This window comes from Diprion similis, chromosome 4 (assembly GCF_021155765.1).
Source record: "Diprion similis isolate iyDipSimi1 chromosome 4, iyDipSimi1.1, whole genome shotgun sequence".
Lineage (NCBI taxonomy): Eukaryota > Metazoa > Arthropoda > Insecta > Hymenoptera > Diprionidae > Diprion > Diprion similis.
Window position 1 is genome coordinate 12113869 of NC_060108.1, and position 15649 is coordinate 12129517.

At 36.5% G+C, this 15649-nt stretch overlaps 4 protein-coding genes across 6 annotated transcripts in view; 2 read left to right on the plus strand and 2 right to left on the minus strand.

Annotated features, from left to right (window-relative positions):
* LOC124405424 (protein lifeguard 1-like) overlaps window positions 1–1561 on the plus strand; it is a 339693-nt gene extending 338132 nt beyond the window's left edge. For all 3 annotated transcript variants that reach the window (XM_046880297.1, XM_046880298.1, XM_046880299.1), the window contains 3 exons: window positions 126–309; window positions 479–749; window positions 1066–1561. In XM_046880297.1, coding sequence (XP_046736253.1) covers window positions 126–309; window positions 479–749; window positions 1066–1425 — 815 coding nt within the window. In that variant the 3' untranslated portion in view covers window positions 1426–1561. The remainder of the gene's footprint in view (window positions 1–125; window positions 310–478; window positions 750–1065) is intronic.
* Window positions 1562–4398: 2837 nt separating this feature from the next.
* LOC124406074 (transcriptional regulator ATRX-like) lies at window positions 4399–11570 on the minus strand. The gene is made up of 6 exons (XM_046881421.1): window positions 11121–11570; window positions 6903–9155; window positions 6542–6712; window positions 5684–5848; window positions 4818–5012; window positions 4399–4762 (listed from the first exon to the last, which is right to left on the minus strand). Exons 2-5 carry the CDS (start codon window positions 9138–9140, stop codon window positions 4845–4847), a joined length of 2742 nt encoding a protein of 913 aa, XP_046737377.1. The 5' UTR covers window positions 9141–9155; window positions 11121–11570; the 3' UTR covers window positions 4399–4762; window positions 4818–4844.
* Window positions 9487–11103, minus strand: LOC124406075 (phosphatidate cytidylyltransferase, mitochondrial). The gene has a single exon (XM_046881422.1). It carries the CDS (start codon window positions 10772–10774, stop codon window positions 9686–9688), a length of 1089 nt encoding a protein of 362 aa, XP_046737378.1. The 5' UTR covers window positions 10775–11103; the 3' UTR covers window positions 9487–9685.
* A 744-nt stretch (window positions 11571–12314) lies between the features above and the next one.
* Window positions 12315–15412, plus strand: LOC124406076 (COP9 signalosome complex subunit 6). Its single transcript, XM_046881423.1, has 5 exons — window positions 12315–12637; window positions 12860–13143; window positions 14123–14288; window positions 14637–14830; window positions 14981–15412. Exons 1-5 carry the CDS (start codon window positions 12427–12429, stop codon window positions 15119–15121), a joined length of 996 nt encoding a protein of 331 aa, XP_046737379.1. The 5' UTR covers window positions 12315–12426; the 3' UTR covers window positions 15122–15412.
* The last annotated feature ends 237 nt before the right edge of the window (window positions 15413–15649 follow it).

The following is a 15649-nucleotide window of genomic DNA, read 5'->3' on the forward strand; positions in this document are numbered from 1 at the left end:
CATTCAAGTTCTAGGGATCAGATTTTTTAGTAGTATTTGATTACTCACTCTCTGGATTTGAAATAAAATAATATCGATACGCAACTATTTTCGGAATTCTGGGTAATTTATTTTCCAATTTTAAGCTGCCGGTTTTGTACCACCAATGAATCCACCGTACGGTCAAGTACCACCAAATTCGGGGACACCGTTTACCCCACCACCCCAGCAGGCTGGTATGTACGGTACAAGTTATGCTGAAGACCCCATGCAGGATGAAATCAAAGGATTTGATTTCAGCGAACAATCCATAAGACGTGGTTTCATTAGGTTTGTTGAAAGATTTGTAATTACCAATTTCATATCACTATTTTACCATAGTTAAATGAATATAATGAACACGAAATTAGTCATTTACTGTTCCATTTTATATTAATACACGAATGTCAACTTTTTATAAAGCAATGACTACATAAATGGTTTTTTTTTCCTCTTCCAGAAAAGTATATGCAATATTAATGGTCCAACTTCTCATCACCGTTGGATTTATCGCTCTGTTCCTTTTCCATCCTGGTACTAAACGCTGGTTCTACCAACACTCATATGTATTCTATATAGCGTTAATTGCAACATTTGTCTTACTAATTGCAATGAGTTGCTGTTCAAACTTGAGACGCCAGGCTCCAATGAACTACGTATTCCTACTTTTGTTCACTATTGCTGAGGGAGTAGTTTTGGGTGCTGCATCATCCACATACCAAGCTGACGCGGTAAGTTAATAACAGGCCTGAAGAGATTTTAATGGAAAAAACCATTTTCAAAACTAATTGTTCATGCTCTGTACCTCGATGTCTTTTGAAATAGCCGTAGCATCTGAGTCTAATATCTTCTTAAAATGTTTTTTTCCACCCTTCTCAACTATCACACTTGATTTTCTTGGTTTTCAAAAGCGGCTTTTCAGTTATTTTAATTTAATTTGAATAATTCTCGGTACCTTGATGAATTATCATTTTATCTGCTGCAAAATTATTACATTTTTGTAGTAAAAATTTTATTCTATGCACGTATTTTTCCTAATGATTACAGGTTTTGATGGCAGCCGGTATAACAGCAATCGTGTGTTTTGCATTAACAATCTTTGCATTCCAAACAAAATGGGATTTCACCTTACTCAACGGAGTTCTCTTCGTTGCCGTAATAATTCTATTCGTATTTGGTATAGCTGCAATCTTCATCAAAAGCAAAATCGTCACTCTAATTTACGCCTCATTAGGCGCGCTTATATTCTCTGTGTATCTTGTTGTTGATACGCAGATGATGATGGGTGGCAAACACAAGTACTCGATTTCCCCCGAGGAATATATTTTCGCTGCTCTGAACCTGTATCTTGACATTGTTAACATCTTTATTTACATTCTAACGATCATAGGCGCTTCTCGTGATTAGTTTAAGATAACACGATTCATAATATTTGCAAATTCAGATTTCAACTTAAAGAGAGCTAACAATACTTTGATAATAAATCGCGTTTTGATAACTGCAGCAATGTGTTATGCACATAACAAATATTGTGTATTTTTATAAATATTTGTAATTTTTATAAATACACAATATACTGCTATATCATAAACTATATATATACTATATAAATACATGTTAATAGTTCCATAAGCATACCTGGAACACGAGGATTGACTGACCTGAATAACGCATGGATGCACGCGGTTGAACCTGATTGTTTAACTAGTCTATTATTGTTCTTACGCGAAGAAACTCTGAAAAAATACATATTTTGATAACTTATAGGCAAATACTGACGTATGTATCTATCCCAAGGCAGCGAAAAAAGAGGTGCTTATTGCGTGGGTCGCAATAATCTACATTATCAATTTTTCGAATAGATTCTGTACTCTACTGTGTTCGCTAATTGTCTTGAATTTTTGTTGTTACATCTTCTCAGGTCAACGTGTTTGTTCGTTGTCTCACGTGACATTATTGCTAAACAATCAGTGTTAAATTCATTGGTTTACGGTAGGGTAATTACATTCCTCTTAATTTGTTATACGTTATTAAACAATGGCTGGTCATTCAATTTATTGATGATGTTTAATATTTGTCCAGCCCTTTTTCAAACAATCACTTCCGATTAATTAGGGTCAGGGTCGCATATTTTTTTTCTTCGGTTGGGTAGCTATCAGAGTATATTTTTGGGGGGCTTTCTAGAATTCGATTAGTCACCATTACCATTTTTCATTTGAAATTGAATACGTGAGCAAGGCATACATATAATTTTCCTATTCTTTCATTCGCTTTTATTTTACAGAGACTTTATCTTGTCAATTTAGGTTTAAATATAAATAAGTGTAAACTTCAAAGTAAGTTCCAGCACCTATAGTTGGATCTTTATATTTAAGAAAACCTTTGGCAATGTAAAATTAAAAATGTCATCATATTTACATATTTATGTATTTTAGTAATGAGTGTGGTACTTTGAATAATACAACTATGTAAGTTGCAGATCTAAGATAGCTTTTACTTGTTGCTTGGTTTTCACCATTGACATTTCTTATAAAGTAAGCGTCTGTAGTAATTTAATGTAAATGATTTTCGTCGATGTATCTAACTTGGACTAGTGTATTAATCAACCTGGTGTCCAATTGTATTATTGTATAGCATAGGTAATTAAAATAAAAGAAAAAGTTCCATATACTTGTATCAAACTTTGTAATTTCATTTTGAATAATCCATAATTTTGTTTGAGTCGAATCAAAAAGCGTGCATAAAACCCAACGAAAACGTGTATGCTAGCAAAACCGAACACAAGAATCGGCCGTTGATGTTAAATTAGAAAATCTAAATGTGAAATTCACAAATAATTTTTCATGCATTTGAGTATTTATGTGGCCTGTTTGAGGTCTGTTCATGACCCTTAAGATTTCTGCGTCTGCACTTTTAAACGTCTGATCAGCGGTAACGCGTAAACTATAACTGAGACGAAAATGTCCAAAGTTTTTTGTGACGCTATTGGATTTTCTAGTTGCGCATTTTCAAAAACAAAAATTCTGACTCAATTTAAGGGCTTTCATCGTAATTTGAATACTTTGGATCACATTAGACCTTAAACTATAACTCTAGGAGAAATATTTTAATGAGCAGTTTTGTTCCTCTTTCGTAAAATTAATTTCAACATTAATAATATAATCGAGGTTTTATAACTTGATTTACCCTTAGGTCAGAATTATTTGAAAAGGTAAAGAAACAGTATTAATTCCTCGTTTTATTACCGAATTGTATCGATAAATGTAGCTATTTTCAAAGGTGAGTAGATAACGTATCAATAATTCAAGGAAGGTATGCACAAAGTGCGTTTAAGTTTGGTAAACGATCGAGAGAGTCGTTTGGAGAAATTGCAGGCACTAGGTGCAGCCAAGATGAAGGCGCACAAACTAGGTGCCTTGATTAAGGTTCAAGAATAAGGTCACTTCAACCACTTATTAAATCAACAAGGGTCTTACCAACGTCTCTAGATTAGCTTCACTAGTGCGAACTCGGCTCTGGTCGGATGAGAAATGCCGCTCGCTCCGTGATAGCGATTTTATAAGAAGCGGCCGGGCGTATCACCGAGCATTCAGCAATTGCTCGGTGACGTCAAACTTGTAGGAATAGCGAATGCCTGAATTTTTTTTTTATCCCTTGTTGAACTACACTCGTACGTCAGGTTTCGAGAAATTATTCTGTTCTACGTATGTTTTGAATTTTTGGCAGTTTTTGTTTCTCGAAAATATTTGGCGAGACAGCGATTTAAAAAAAAAAGGTAGAATTGACAATAACATTCAGAAAATATTTATCAATGTCTCCATGAACAGGGGAAATTTTGATTTTCTCCAAACCGTTAAGGGTTCTTGTGCACTATTTTGGGGAAAATTTATTGAATCGAATCATTGAATAATATTTTGCTGAAAGTGTAAATATGCATAATGGTCGGAGACCTGAAAACTCAGTTACATAAATACCGCTTATATGAACTGCGCTCGTCTTATTTAAAAAACGACATTATTATTAACCACAACATATTGGGAAAACAATAAAGACAATCATTCAAACTATTTAAGATATTTTTTTCAGACTAATATTTACACAAATATAATGAAGTACCGAGTTTCGAAATTCAGTTTACATGGATAATCAATGTAACCGAATTTTTTTATAAATTAAACGTGAGCATAAAAGTATTAAATTGTTTATTATAGGTACATATTTAATAGCCACTGTTTTTTTTACACTAATACAAGATCATACTAGAAAATTATGAAAACTGCTGTTGATCAATGTTCAGTGATAACTAATTGATGAACATCGTAGTCATTGCGGTCTCTGAGATTAAATAGTAACATTGAACATTAGTTAATTTTTTTTTTCTTAGCTACAGCAGTTGCAAGATGATCTATCATATAATCCATCCGTATTTCATCACACAAAGATTTACCATTAGTGAATTCAGAAATATATGTAGATTTATACTAATGTAAGTCTTCGTTCAGTATAATAAGTATAACCATTTACAGAGTAGAGGAATATGTGATGTCTGAATAAGATTTTCCTGTAATAATATCAGAGTGGGCGTATTTTGTAAATTGTGTTGAAATTTGTGTAATGTCACAAACTGTTATACTGTAATTACTATTTTATCATAATTTCATTAATATTCACAATTATTTTGCCGGGCTGCAAGCAGACGGCTCGATTATTTATTAAATACAGCTTAACTCAGCTCACATTTATTGTATATATATATACATATATATATAAATATATGTTTTTTATATATATAAATATATATATATATAAATAAATTGATCCATTCGTTATAAATATTTACTCTCGCCCCGAGAAAAGCGGTCATTCAGTAGTTGGGCTTTTTTCAATATTGATTTTTTCTGTGCTTCGTCAAATCGGTTTGCCTGCAGATCTATGTCTCGATCGAAAGGTCTCCGTGTCGGTTTTTCTGCCTCCTTAGCTTGCTTCTCTTCTTTCTGTTAAGCACAAAGTTAAAGAATTACGATCACACTGTGGTAACAGAAATATAAGTACAAAATTTGCTGAAATTTCTCTGGTTCCCTGAACCTGTTGCTCCAAAATCGTCTGTCGTTTTGTTACCTAATGTCATATTTCAGAAATAGTCATGTAAATGCTGTTTAAAGTAACTTGTAGAAAACGGTGGACTAAAGTTGAACAAATATTACATGAAAATGAAAATCGCAAAATTCTCGTTCTATTTCAAACGAATTCTCAAATAGTTTGTCGTTGGTTATTATTAATAATACCGAAATAATTTTGACAAACGAAACAGAAATATCTGTTCAATATTTCCTTGAGTTTGATGAGGATTTGGCAAATTTTCCTGAGATTTCTCGAGTTTTCCAGAGCACAAAAATTCCTCGAGAATTCTCTGACTTCCCTGATTTATCAAATTATTTGCCGACCGGCGTAATTGTTGATTTGCGTATTAGATATCGACTGATTTTATATTTTAGAAGTTAGCATTTTTTACCTTGTAACATGTTCTAAAATATTTTTTGTTGTATAAAATATTCAGAAATTTTTAGATAATCTGTGAGAATAGAATGGCAGACATTATTCTTGCTATGATTAGAATTTTCAAAGATATAACAAATTCCTTCAATCTGCTGCTTTATTATTTTACCTTTTTCTTCTTATGAAGTTTTTTCTTATGAATTTCCAGAAGAGACTCTTTCCGTTTCTTCGATGCATGTTTTTTTGCCATTTCCTCCATCGCCTTGTCACGCTGTTGAATGGCCAACTTCTCCGATTCCCTTGCTGGATCAGCTACTTTTGACTTCCCTAATACCTAGTTATAAAAAAAAAATACCCATTTAATAAGACGGTACATAATTTTCATTGCAAAATGATCCCGATTCGTTTTAGACGAGAAATCCAAAAATGGTGGCCACTGTCACAGAAAACCTGGAAATGATAGGGGAAAAAAAATTGGTCTGGGAATTTCAAACTTGGTCAGGGCAAAAAGAGATGATCATACATCTAATAAATGACTAGAAACGAAATTGAAAAGTTATCATTTAATGGTATATTTTAAATGGGGAAATCCACTCTCTTGGTGAGAGGGATTTGAGTTGAAATAAGAATCTGAAAAAATCTGAGAATTGTTTTTGATTTATTTACAACCGATTGGGGAAGGGGGGGCAATAAAAAAACAATTCGTGCAAGCCCTAATATATGTATTTAGATGTGTTTCATGTAATTTTTCTTGATATTGTTGAATTTCCTAATGAATTTAGATTGAAATTAATTTAAGTATTGGGGTGTATTTCGAAAGGAAAATTAGTCCACTGGTTAGGGAAACTTGGCGAATTTTTTTCTGAAACAAAGTGGCCACCATGAATTATTAATAATCGTGCACTGTTGAATAGTATTATGCAGCATTGGATGCGAGTAAAGTTATATACGTTTAACAACGTGCAGTATGAATATTTCGGTTTTAAACTATCACTGCTTATAGTACGTAATATTAGTAATATATCACCTTTTCTTCTTTTTTTCTGGCTTTGTCTGCAGGAGTGTCGGTCCAGCTAGATCTATCAGACATATCTGGTCCAGCTTTATTTCTGAATTGACGTTTACCAAGCCCAAGATTTGCAGCCTGCACCGACGGTAGCTCCAGCATCCATTCTTCGCGTTTCTCAACAATAGAGTCCTGTATTTAGCAATAAACCAATTTTCAGAAATCAATACAGGTGAAATCATAATGCGAAGGGCTAGCGAATTTCTACCACTTTACGACAATAAAAAACTGTACAAGTATTTACCGTTAAAAATTAAATAAAATAAAACGAAATGTTGAAGTGTATAATCAACAGAACTGAAAATAGATACTTTTCTCATACCTCTCCATCAAGTTTGCTCTTCATTCGTCTCGCACGATCTTCCAACTGCCGTTGAATGTAACTGTCGATTGCTGCCGGATGATCAGATGGCATGGGTCCGAGGACGTCGTCTTCTGAATCAGAGCCGGATTTCTCAACACTGTGATCTATTACTTTCTTCATCAAATACGGCGGCAGTGTAGGACCGAATACAGATGACCTTAATGAGATCGTGGGATGTTGGTGTGAAGCAGAGTTTTCATCTGATGACGTTGTAGAGTTCAGTGCATAGTCTCGCTGAAATCCAGGTGGCAAACTTGGCCCGATAGCCTCGGTTTGTTTGATCTCTTCTTTGACTTTGGCTGAATGGTTCAGCAAACTTGGATCGTAGGTCGTTTGGGATCGGGATTTCGGTGATTCAGAATTGAGTCTGAAAGCTGGAGGTAGACTGGGGCCAATAATAGCATCCCTCGGTTCATTAGTATTCTTACCGAATGTAACTGGAGAGCAGGAGTCTTTGGGTAAAAAGTCATCGCAATTTTCACTATCAGATTTTATTTCCGTGGAATAACTTTTTGCTGACAAACTTTGAGACATTTCATTCGGAGAACTCCCATGCTCGGCTTTGTGGCAAGGAGCTGCAACTTCTCTGAAGACATTTGGTTTTCTAACGACTTTATCTACTTCGCCGCTACGAGTTTTAGGGTGAGAGGGAAGATCTTTAAGACATTTTGGTGGCAACACTGGTCCGTATATTTCACTATCTACAATTTGTCCTCGATGATCTTCGTCGCCTTTATTAATTGATAACGATTCGTTACGCCGACTTGACTTTTCTTTATTATTTGAGCTGGTTAAGCTCAGTTTATCTAGTTTTAAGCAGTTGACTTTACGCAAATCTTGTTCTCCTTTTTCTTCGAGCTTATATACATCTTCTTCCAAATCTTGTTCCTTGCTCCAATCTTTGCTATTTTCGTCCTCTCTTTTATGGCTTCCGCGAAGATCCCGAACCGCAGACACAGATGCCTCGGGACCTAGTAAGAAATCTGAAACGGCACTAGGGTTATTATTACTTGGAGCTAGTGGCGTGATGTTGTCGTTCCTTGGATTTACCTTGTATATATCCTCCAAGCGGTGTGTATTCAACGCCGCTTGTTTCTTCACCAAACGTTCGTACTGTCGTCGAGATACTCTTTTTTTGATTTTTGGTCCATAGTAATGAGGTGCTAAAATTTCTCCTCTGATGATCGGTCCTTTAACTGTTGGAGACTTGGCATCTGATGAGTCTAGGGATGTTCCTTCCGTGTCCGATATTATATCAAAATCAGACAAATTCATTTCTCGGCAATCTTCCAAGGCATCGAGGGCCATAACAGGACCAACGTCCGGATCTAGAGCACCCAAATCAGACTCGCTATCGCTGCCAATTTGTTCCAGTATTTTGCTCGGCGAGTGAGTATCGCGCTTGAGACTTTTTCTCTCCGACGCTTCCTTGGAGCATTGTTTCCGAGGTGGATTTTTGGTTTTTATCTTTTCATCATCCATTGGTTTAGTTTTATCCCTATTGTTTGACCTATCTCTGCTATTGTGTTTTTCTCGCGATCTGTGGCCGTGCTTTGCTGTCATTAATCTCTCGTGACTTGCATCACGTGATCTTTTAGGTACACGACCTCGATCTCGCAAGTGATCTCTGAAGTTCTTTTCATCCTGATCTTTGGGTTCTTTAGTTTCTTTCGCTCTCGTATCTTTTGGAGCACGTATACTGGTGTTTTTCAACTCTCTTGATCTCGAATCTTTCACGTTTCTATGATCTTTGCTATTGGATGAATTTCTAACAGAATCTTTACTATCTCGGTAATTTGAATTCTTGGAATCACTGCAACGTTTCTCACCCTCTACTAAAGTTTTTGAGTCTGGCAATTCTTTAATATTTCCTTTGCTATTATGCCTCGAATCTTTATTGTTACTTTTATCATGTTTATTATCCCGTAATGAATCTCTGTCCTTAGAATTTTTCCGCCTATCTCGATCGTTGGCTTCTTTACGATCACGATCCTGTTTCATTTTACCAGCATCTCTTCTATTGTGACTGATTCTTTCCATAGATCTTGATCTGTACTTGGAACCCTTGGAAATCGGCGACCTTCTCTTGTTTTGACTGTGCAGTCTCAACATATCATCCTTCCTTGTAGCTTCAAAACGAAAACGTCGTCCATCGTCACTGTCCTGAGATTCCGAGTCGGAGTCAATCGTCGTCATTTTCAGTATTTTTTCCTGAAAATCAATCATTTTGATCGATAAAAGTATATTTACAATAACATTTTATTGGATTTGAACTCACATTTATATTGCAACTGAGAAACTGTCAGAGCTTTTCTTTAACCCTGATACAATGTTTCGTAATCATGACGTCACGAAGAAATTCTATTTTTCTAAATAGATTGGAAACACGATAAGAAACAGAAAACATTAGAAGAGCACAACTATCACAAAATTCACATATTCTTTCCAATTAAACGACAAATTTGAAAATTGAAATACACTTGCAATTTTACAAAAGTTTGAATACTGAATTTCGGTTCATCTTTGGCATAATTTCCTGATACCAAATGCGCGATATATGTAGCTAGGAATAATGGCAGGTAGTGGCGTGCTGAGTAACAAAAATCTGTTGATGCATACGGTTTAAGCATTTTATTTAAGAACGCAGAGGCTAGAAAATCAAATACCCCAAGACAAAACACAGACTTAAATTTAAAGGGGGAACAATTTCACTGCATTCTTCTGGCGGAATCTTTTGTCTATTAATTTTTGAAAGGCGTCTTTTTCTTGTAGGTGGATTGTGTAAGGCTGTCATTTGCTCCTGAAGTTATCTTCGCACTAGATTCTTGAGCTCGCATCATCTTGACTATCTTAGCTGCCCCGTATTTAACAGATTTAACAATGCCAACGGTAAAAATCCCTTTCAAGCTTTGCGAGACGCTAGACTTCCACACAATGTCCTTAAGGCATGCTTCCAGAATTTCATTGCACTCAGGATCGTGAGCAATGGCGCGCAAGCAGTCCTCTGTGTCTCTAGATCTAGGGCCCTGAGACCAGGATCGCACTAGCTTGACCTGCGGCATGCGCGGCAAATGATTCAAATGATGAATCCGAGCAAAAGGGCTGGTGTCTTGATGACACATGACAGCAGGTTCGTCAGACTTTGGGATTTCAACGTACCGGTCGAAGTGCTTGAGAACAGGGCTGTAGAGAGATCTGAAATTCTGTATCTGGGGTAGAACGATGTTGTGGACTTTATTCTTGTCTTCGCCAAAGGTCATTCTGAAGTCCCCGTTGTAGGAAAGGTTGGCAATGGTCTTGTAGAAATCAGGTTCCGTAAAATGCTCCGGGAGTAGAATTAGCGTGGCATGAACAGCCGAGTGTAGATTCTGTAACAGCGCTCGCCGTAGAGGCGATTCTTCTTCCTCAGGTTTAACCAAGACCTGAACAGGCTTGTGAAGTCTTCCTGCTAGGTAGAGAACGTTCCAATCTAAGAGATCCTCGATCAAAGCGGTGTCAGAAGTTACTCCATATTTAATTAGTCTACCCTCTTTGCTCCTGACCAGTGTATTATAGAATATATGTGCCCCCCACTTTTCTTGAACCTTGGCTACGCCGTTGGGACCCAAAAAACGCATTAACTGAGCGTAGTGTTCAGGATTTAGCAGCATGTTCTCCTTGTGCCATCGGCTTGGATCACTTACAACGAATACGAGATCCAGCATGTTCTTGGATAGATCACTGCTCTGCTGCTTCATCACTCCCGAACCGTAAGCAAAGCAGAATTTCATGTTACCCGGAAATTCGGTAAGGATTTTCGCATATTGCGAAAGGAGCGTGACTTTATTCATACTTTGTGTTCTAGCTCTCTCCTCTTTTAGCTACTTCGTGAATGTTTTATCAGCCTAGCAAATGCTTGTCGAGGAAACGTCGCAAGAGATCCTCCTCGAAACTTTTCGGTCGTCGCTGATGCAGAACTTCTCAGCGGTGTTCGAAACAGTGTTTTAAAAAAGCGATGTTAATGATATTGCGCATTTATTGTCAACAGTTTTTACTAAATGCAAAGATTCGCATGTTGTATGTTTGTTCGAAATGGGAGAGGCCTGCCATGCAACGCCTTTAACGTAGAGAATGATCACTGGGACTAACCTATAAACTAGCTCCGCGATCGTGTCGTAACGAGTAGATTCTACTTACAAGGATTGATGCGCCGTTTTAAAGTTGATGGCTGGATGCTGGATGATAAGTAATTTATCTTCTCGTCGTGGACGGATTCTATTCATGCTACCTAACGTAGCTTTCACAGTACATATTGCGACTTTTCGTAAGCAAATAAAGAAAGAACAGTGTGCGCAAGAAAATGGATTTTGTTCAGTACTGAAAAACAATGCATATGGTAGAAATCAACCGTGCCCAAGACACATGCGTATTTTCTCAATTATTGAATGGCGGTAGCGGAACTGTTCCAAAAATTTTCCGTATTTGAACCGCTCGAAATTATCTCAACAACGAACAATTCCCACTATTATTATCCCCCCCGATAGAGGATATCATTAAAATTCTGCGGGTCTATGGCAATCGAAATCCTATGCCACGCGAACGATGAATAAACCACTGCGGGAACTGGGAAAACGTGATGAAATTAGGATCTGTATGGCGCGCGTGAGCCTTCTTACAAACGATCTGGGGCGGAAATAGAGGCTTGCTCTTGTATATACATAATCCGGCATATTTATTCCGTAAAGAACCGAGTGATCCTTAATTGTTTACTATGCTTTGAATATACTTAAATATTACCTGAATATCATAATTTTAAAGATAAGATTTTTACGTTTACATTGATCCTTTAATCACAAGGCACAAGTTAGTCATTAGGACTATCGATACGATACTTACTACGTTTACGCATGCTCTCTACACACCTCACGTGCATAACTTGTGGTGCACAATATTTTGTTAAATAAAATTGTTAAACTGTACCAGTTATACATATTAATGGCACAAGGTGGGTGCATGAACGTAGTAAAATGATAATTTCTTGCCATGTTTAGCATAATATGTGCACATTACCGGATATAATTATATTAGAAAGTATGTAAATGCCCTAGGGAATTCAATTTTTTTTTATACCATCAGGTACCGTACTGGTCATTAGATCATCAATCTAACTATCAACTGAACTCTAGTGTCTGCTATTCACAGTCTGCAAGGACAATTTTTTATCTCTCTTGCGCCGCTGAGTTCGTGAATACATCTTCCTCTATTCTAGGGAGTTTTTAGCACTCCCAACTAGTTTAAGAACGTAGCCATCTGTGACGTTTAGGGAGTGTAAGACTGTGGTCAACCAGTTGCAGCTCTCAACGGTCTCACAACCAACGACTGTCTTCAACTCACCGCAGGCTGTTGCAGGGTATTTACGCCTTTACAGCCACCAGCCATCAGTGAGTAAATAGTGTAAATCAAACGATCGTGTTCTCTAGCTAGAGCATAAAAATATACCAAAATGAGCGAGCAGATACCTGTTGAGATGGAAGTAGATGAAAGCAATGTTGTTAGCGCGATGGATACAACCCCAGTCACAGATAACACGAAGAGTGTGATGGCCTCGTCTGGCACTGTCGGCTCAGTGTCAATCAGCTTGCATCCCCTCGTCATAATGAATGTTAGCGAACACTGGACGAGGCTTAGGGCGCAGGAAGGCTCCGATCAACTGGGTGAGTCTAAAAGAATACAGCTTCTTACTTCCGTGTTCTGAAGTCATTTTATGGTGTACTATCATCACAGTGTAGAGTCTACCCTAACCTAACATTATTGGATTATGCCCAAATAAAATACTGTAATTATTACAAGGGAATGATGCATGTTGAAACCTGAATTATTTCCACTCTAAAAAACATGGTGTTCGTGTTGATTATTTATTTATTCTCTCATTACAGTTTACGGAGCGCTGATCGGTAAACAAAAGGGACGCAACATAGAGATAATGAATTCTTTCGAACTTTTATTTACGTCTATTGGTGACGAGGTGATCATTGATCGAGATTACTACAATACAAAAGAAGAACAGTTTAAGCAGGTGTTTAGTGAAATGGATTTTCTTGGGTGGTACACAACAGGAGATGCCCCAACAGACAGAGACATCAGGGTACACAAACAGCTATGCGAAATTAATGAATGTCCTGTCCTACTTAAACTAGATCCAAGGTCTAAACATACAGACGTAAGTGTTTACTACGTAATTCAATCTTTTTTCATACATTATCTACCACGAAAAATTTCCATTCCATCACCCTATTACTATAGAGTGTGTATTCATCGATCCAGAAAATGCTGAAGGTTTTAGAATTATACTGAAATTTATGGCATTGCAGAAAAGCTTTAAAGGTTGTAAATCTGTAAAATCTCATAATATATACTGTGCAAATTTCACGGTTTGAAAACAGTAGAAATGTTTTGAGGAATTTCTTAGGGTACAATACCTGAAGATATATATCGGGTATTCCACACCAACTCTGCCAATGTCGGACCCTCACCATTTGTCATTTTGCTCAAAAACTTTTCATAGAATCATCCCAACTCCAGAACAGTATCCTGAATTTTTGAAAATTTTTCTTGAAACGCATGAAAATATTTGCCCATAAAAAACTGACAATTGCTTCTATTTTTTCTTCAATTTATTTTTTTCAAAAATCGCGAAAAAAATTAGGAGGGAATGCTGGCCTACTCTAGGTCTAGGCTTAAAAATTTTTACGTTTGGCACAAGATTTTTGAGAATTTTTTCAGATTTGTAAATTATGGCCAAAGACAAGTTGATTTTCAAAAATCGTAAGTAAAACAAAAACGAAATTAAAAATTGTAAGGGTCCAACGTTGGTTAAGTTAGCGTCAAATGCCTCGTATATATGAATTCCACAACTGAGCAAAATAATATCGAATCTCAGGATTTGGTTCAACAATATCGTATTTAAAAGATTGATTCAAAAACATTAACCTTACAATTCTATTCAGAACCATTGTATTTCAGAATTTAGTTGAACATCATCGTATCTCTAGTGGGTGAACAAAATTTGTTGTTGTTTGGGCTCAATAATTAATTGTAAATTTTACTGAATACCATAAACAATATGTTTGATGCTTCTGTGTCCACAATTTTATTGTGTGGAGAATGTAAAAAAATAAAAAAGCTTTTCCTTTTCATAGCAATTATCTGTTGCAATGTACGAGTCTGTGATCGATTTAGTAAATGGCGAAGCCACCATGCTATTTGTACCATTAACATATACATTAGCAACAGAAGAAGCCGAAAGAATTGGAGTTGATCACGTAGCACGAATGTGTACTAACGATCAGGCTGAAAGTTCATTGGGTGAGAAATAATTTTCCATGTATAGTGGAGCGTTTTTTTAGTCTTGCTGTTGGGACTGCAACAGGACTGTAATAGTCATCTCTATTCCTTGCCCTTACAAGGCTAGTGCGACCTCTGGGCTCCCTAGTTAGCCTCCGTCATGACAATGCTATGCACGCTAGCTGCTGCAACCGCATTGGTGAAGAAAGCCTGTTGACATGAATGACAGGGAAAAGTAGGGGAACAGGCTTCTAACAACAAGGCTTATATTAACGCTCCACCATACTGGTCTTAGAGTGTAAACAGACCTTTACGATATCCTAAGAAGATCAATCACTTCCTGGAATTAATAGTTCATCTATTTCTCAGTGGCGGAGCACTTGACTGCACAACACAGTGCAATTAAGATGCTTAATTCAAGGGTTAAACTTGTTCTGAGATACGTTGAAGCTGTTCAAAGCGGAGAACTGAAAGGGAACCATGAAGTATTGCGAGCTGCATGCTCACTGGGACATCGATTACCTGTTTTAAATAGTCCAAAGTTCCGAGCAGACTTTTACAACGTAAGTAGAAATTATTTAGAGCATTAATAATACGCTTTACAAAAGTGAAAAGTGGCAATCGTTTAAAAAAGAGATAGGAATTCATTGCCCACAGAATTTTTGTTTTTTGTGTGAATTACATTCCAATTACAAGATTTTTGTTTTTTTCAGCAATGCAACGATTTTGGTCTAGTGACATATCTTGGAATAATAACAAAAGGATGCAACGATATAAATCAATTTGTGAACAAATTCAACATTTTATACGACCGACAAGGAATGGGCCGTCGCATGCGAAGTCTCTTCTTTTAATAAATAGTTGAATAACACTTTTTTTTACTTCGATTTATAGTTTCAACTTGCAACTCATAAGCTATTAACATTCAACCTCAGCATTGCGATACGAAGGGCCCGTAAATCTTGTCAATGTTGCTTAGAGACCCCCTTTAATAATTCAACATTTGCAATATATAAGTAAATGCAATAATGATGAGACACCATGCGCAGATCGTCAATTTACGATCAATAACTGCAGTAATCCTGTACAGGAAAGATGTAATGTGATATAACTGTTAAATAAAATTATTCGAATATTTATACTTACATGTATACAGTCTGTGTAAATGTATGACACAAGATTTTCAAAGTCAACTAATATCAATGGTAGCTACAGTTTTGGATAAAATTTGAGTAAAGCTGAAACATAGTTTAGAACTGTAGGCGAACTGATCTACTTACTAAAAGTTATTTTTTTCCTTTGTGATTTTTTGTGAGGCATCGACATGGCATCATCATACGACTTAGGTGTGCTTTTTGAACAGTTGCAGCGAATTGACATAC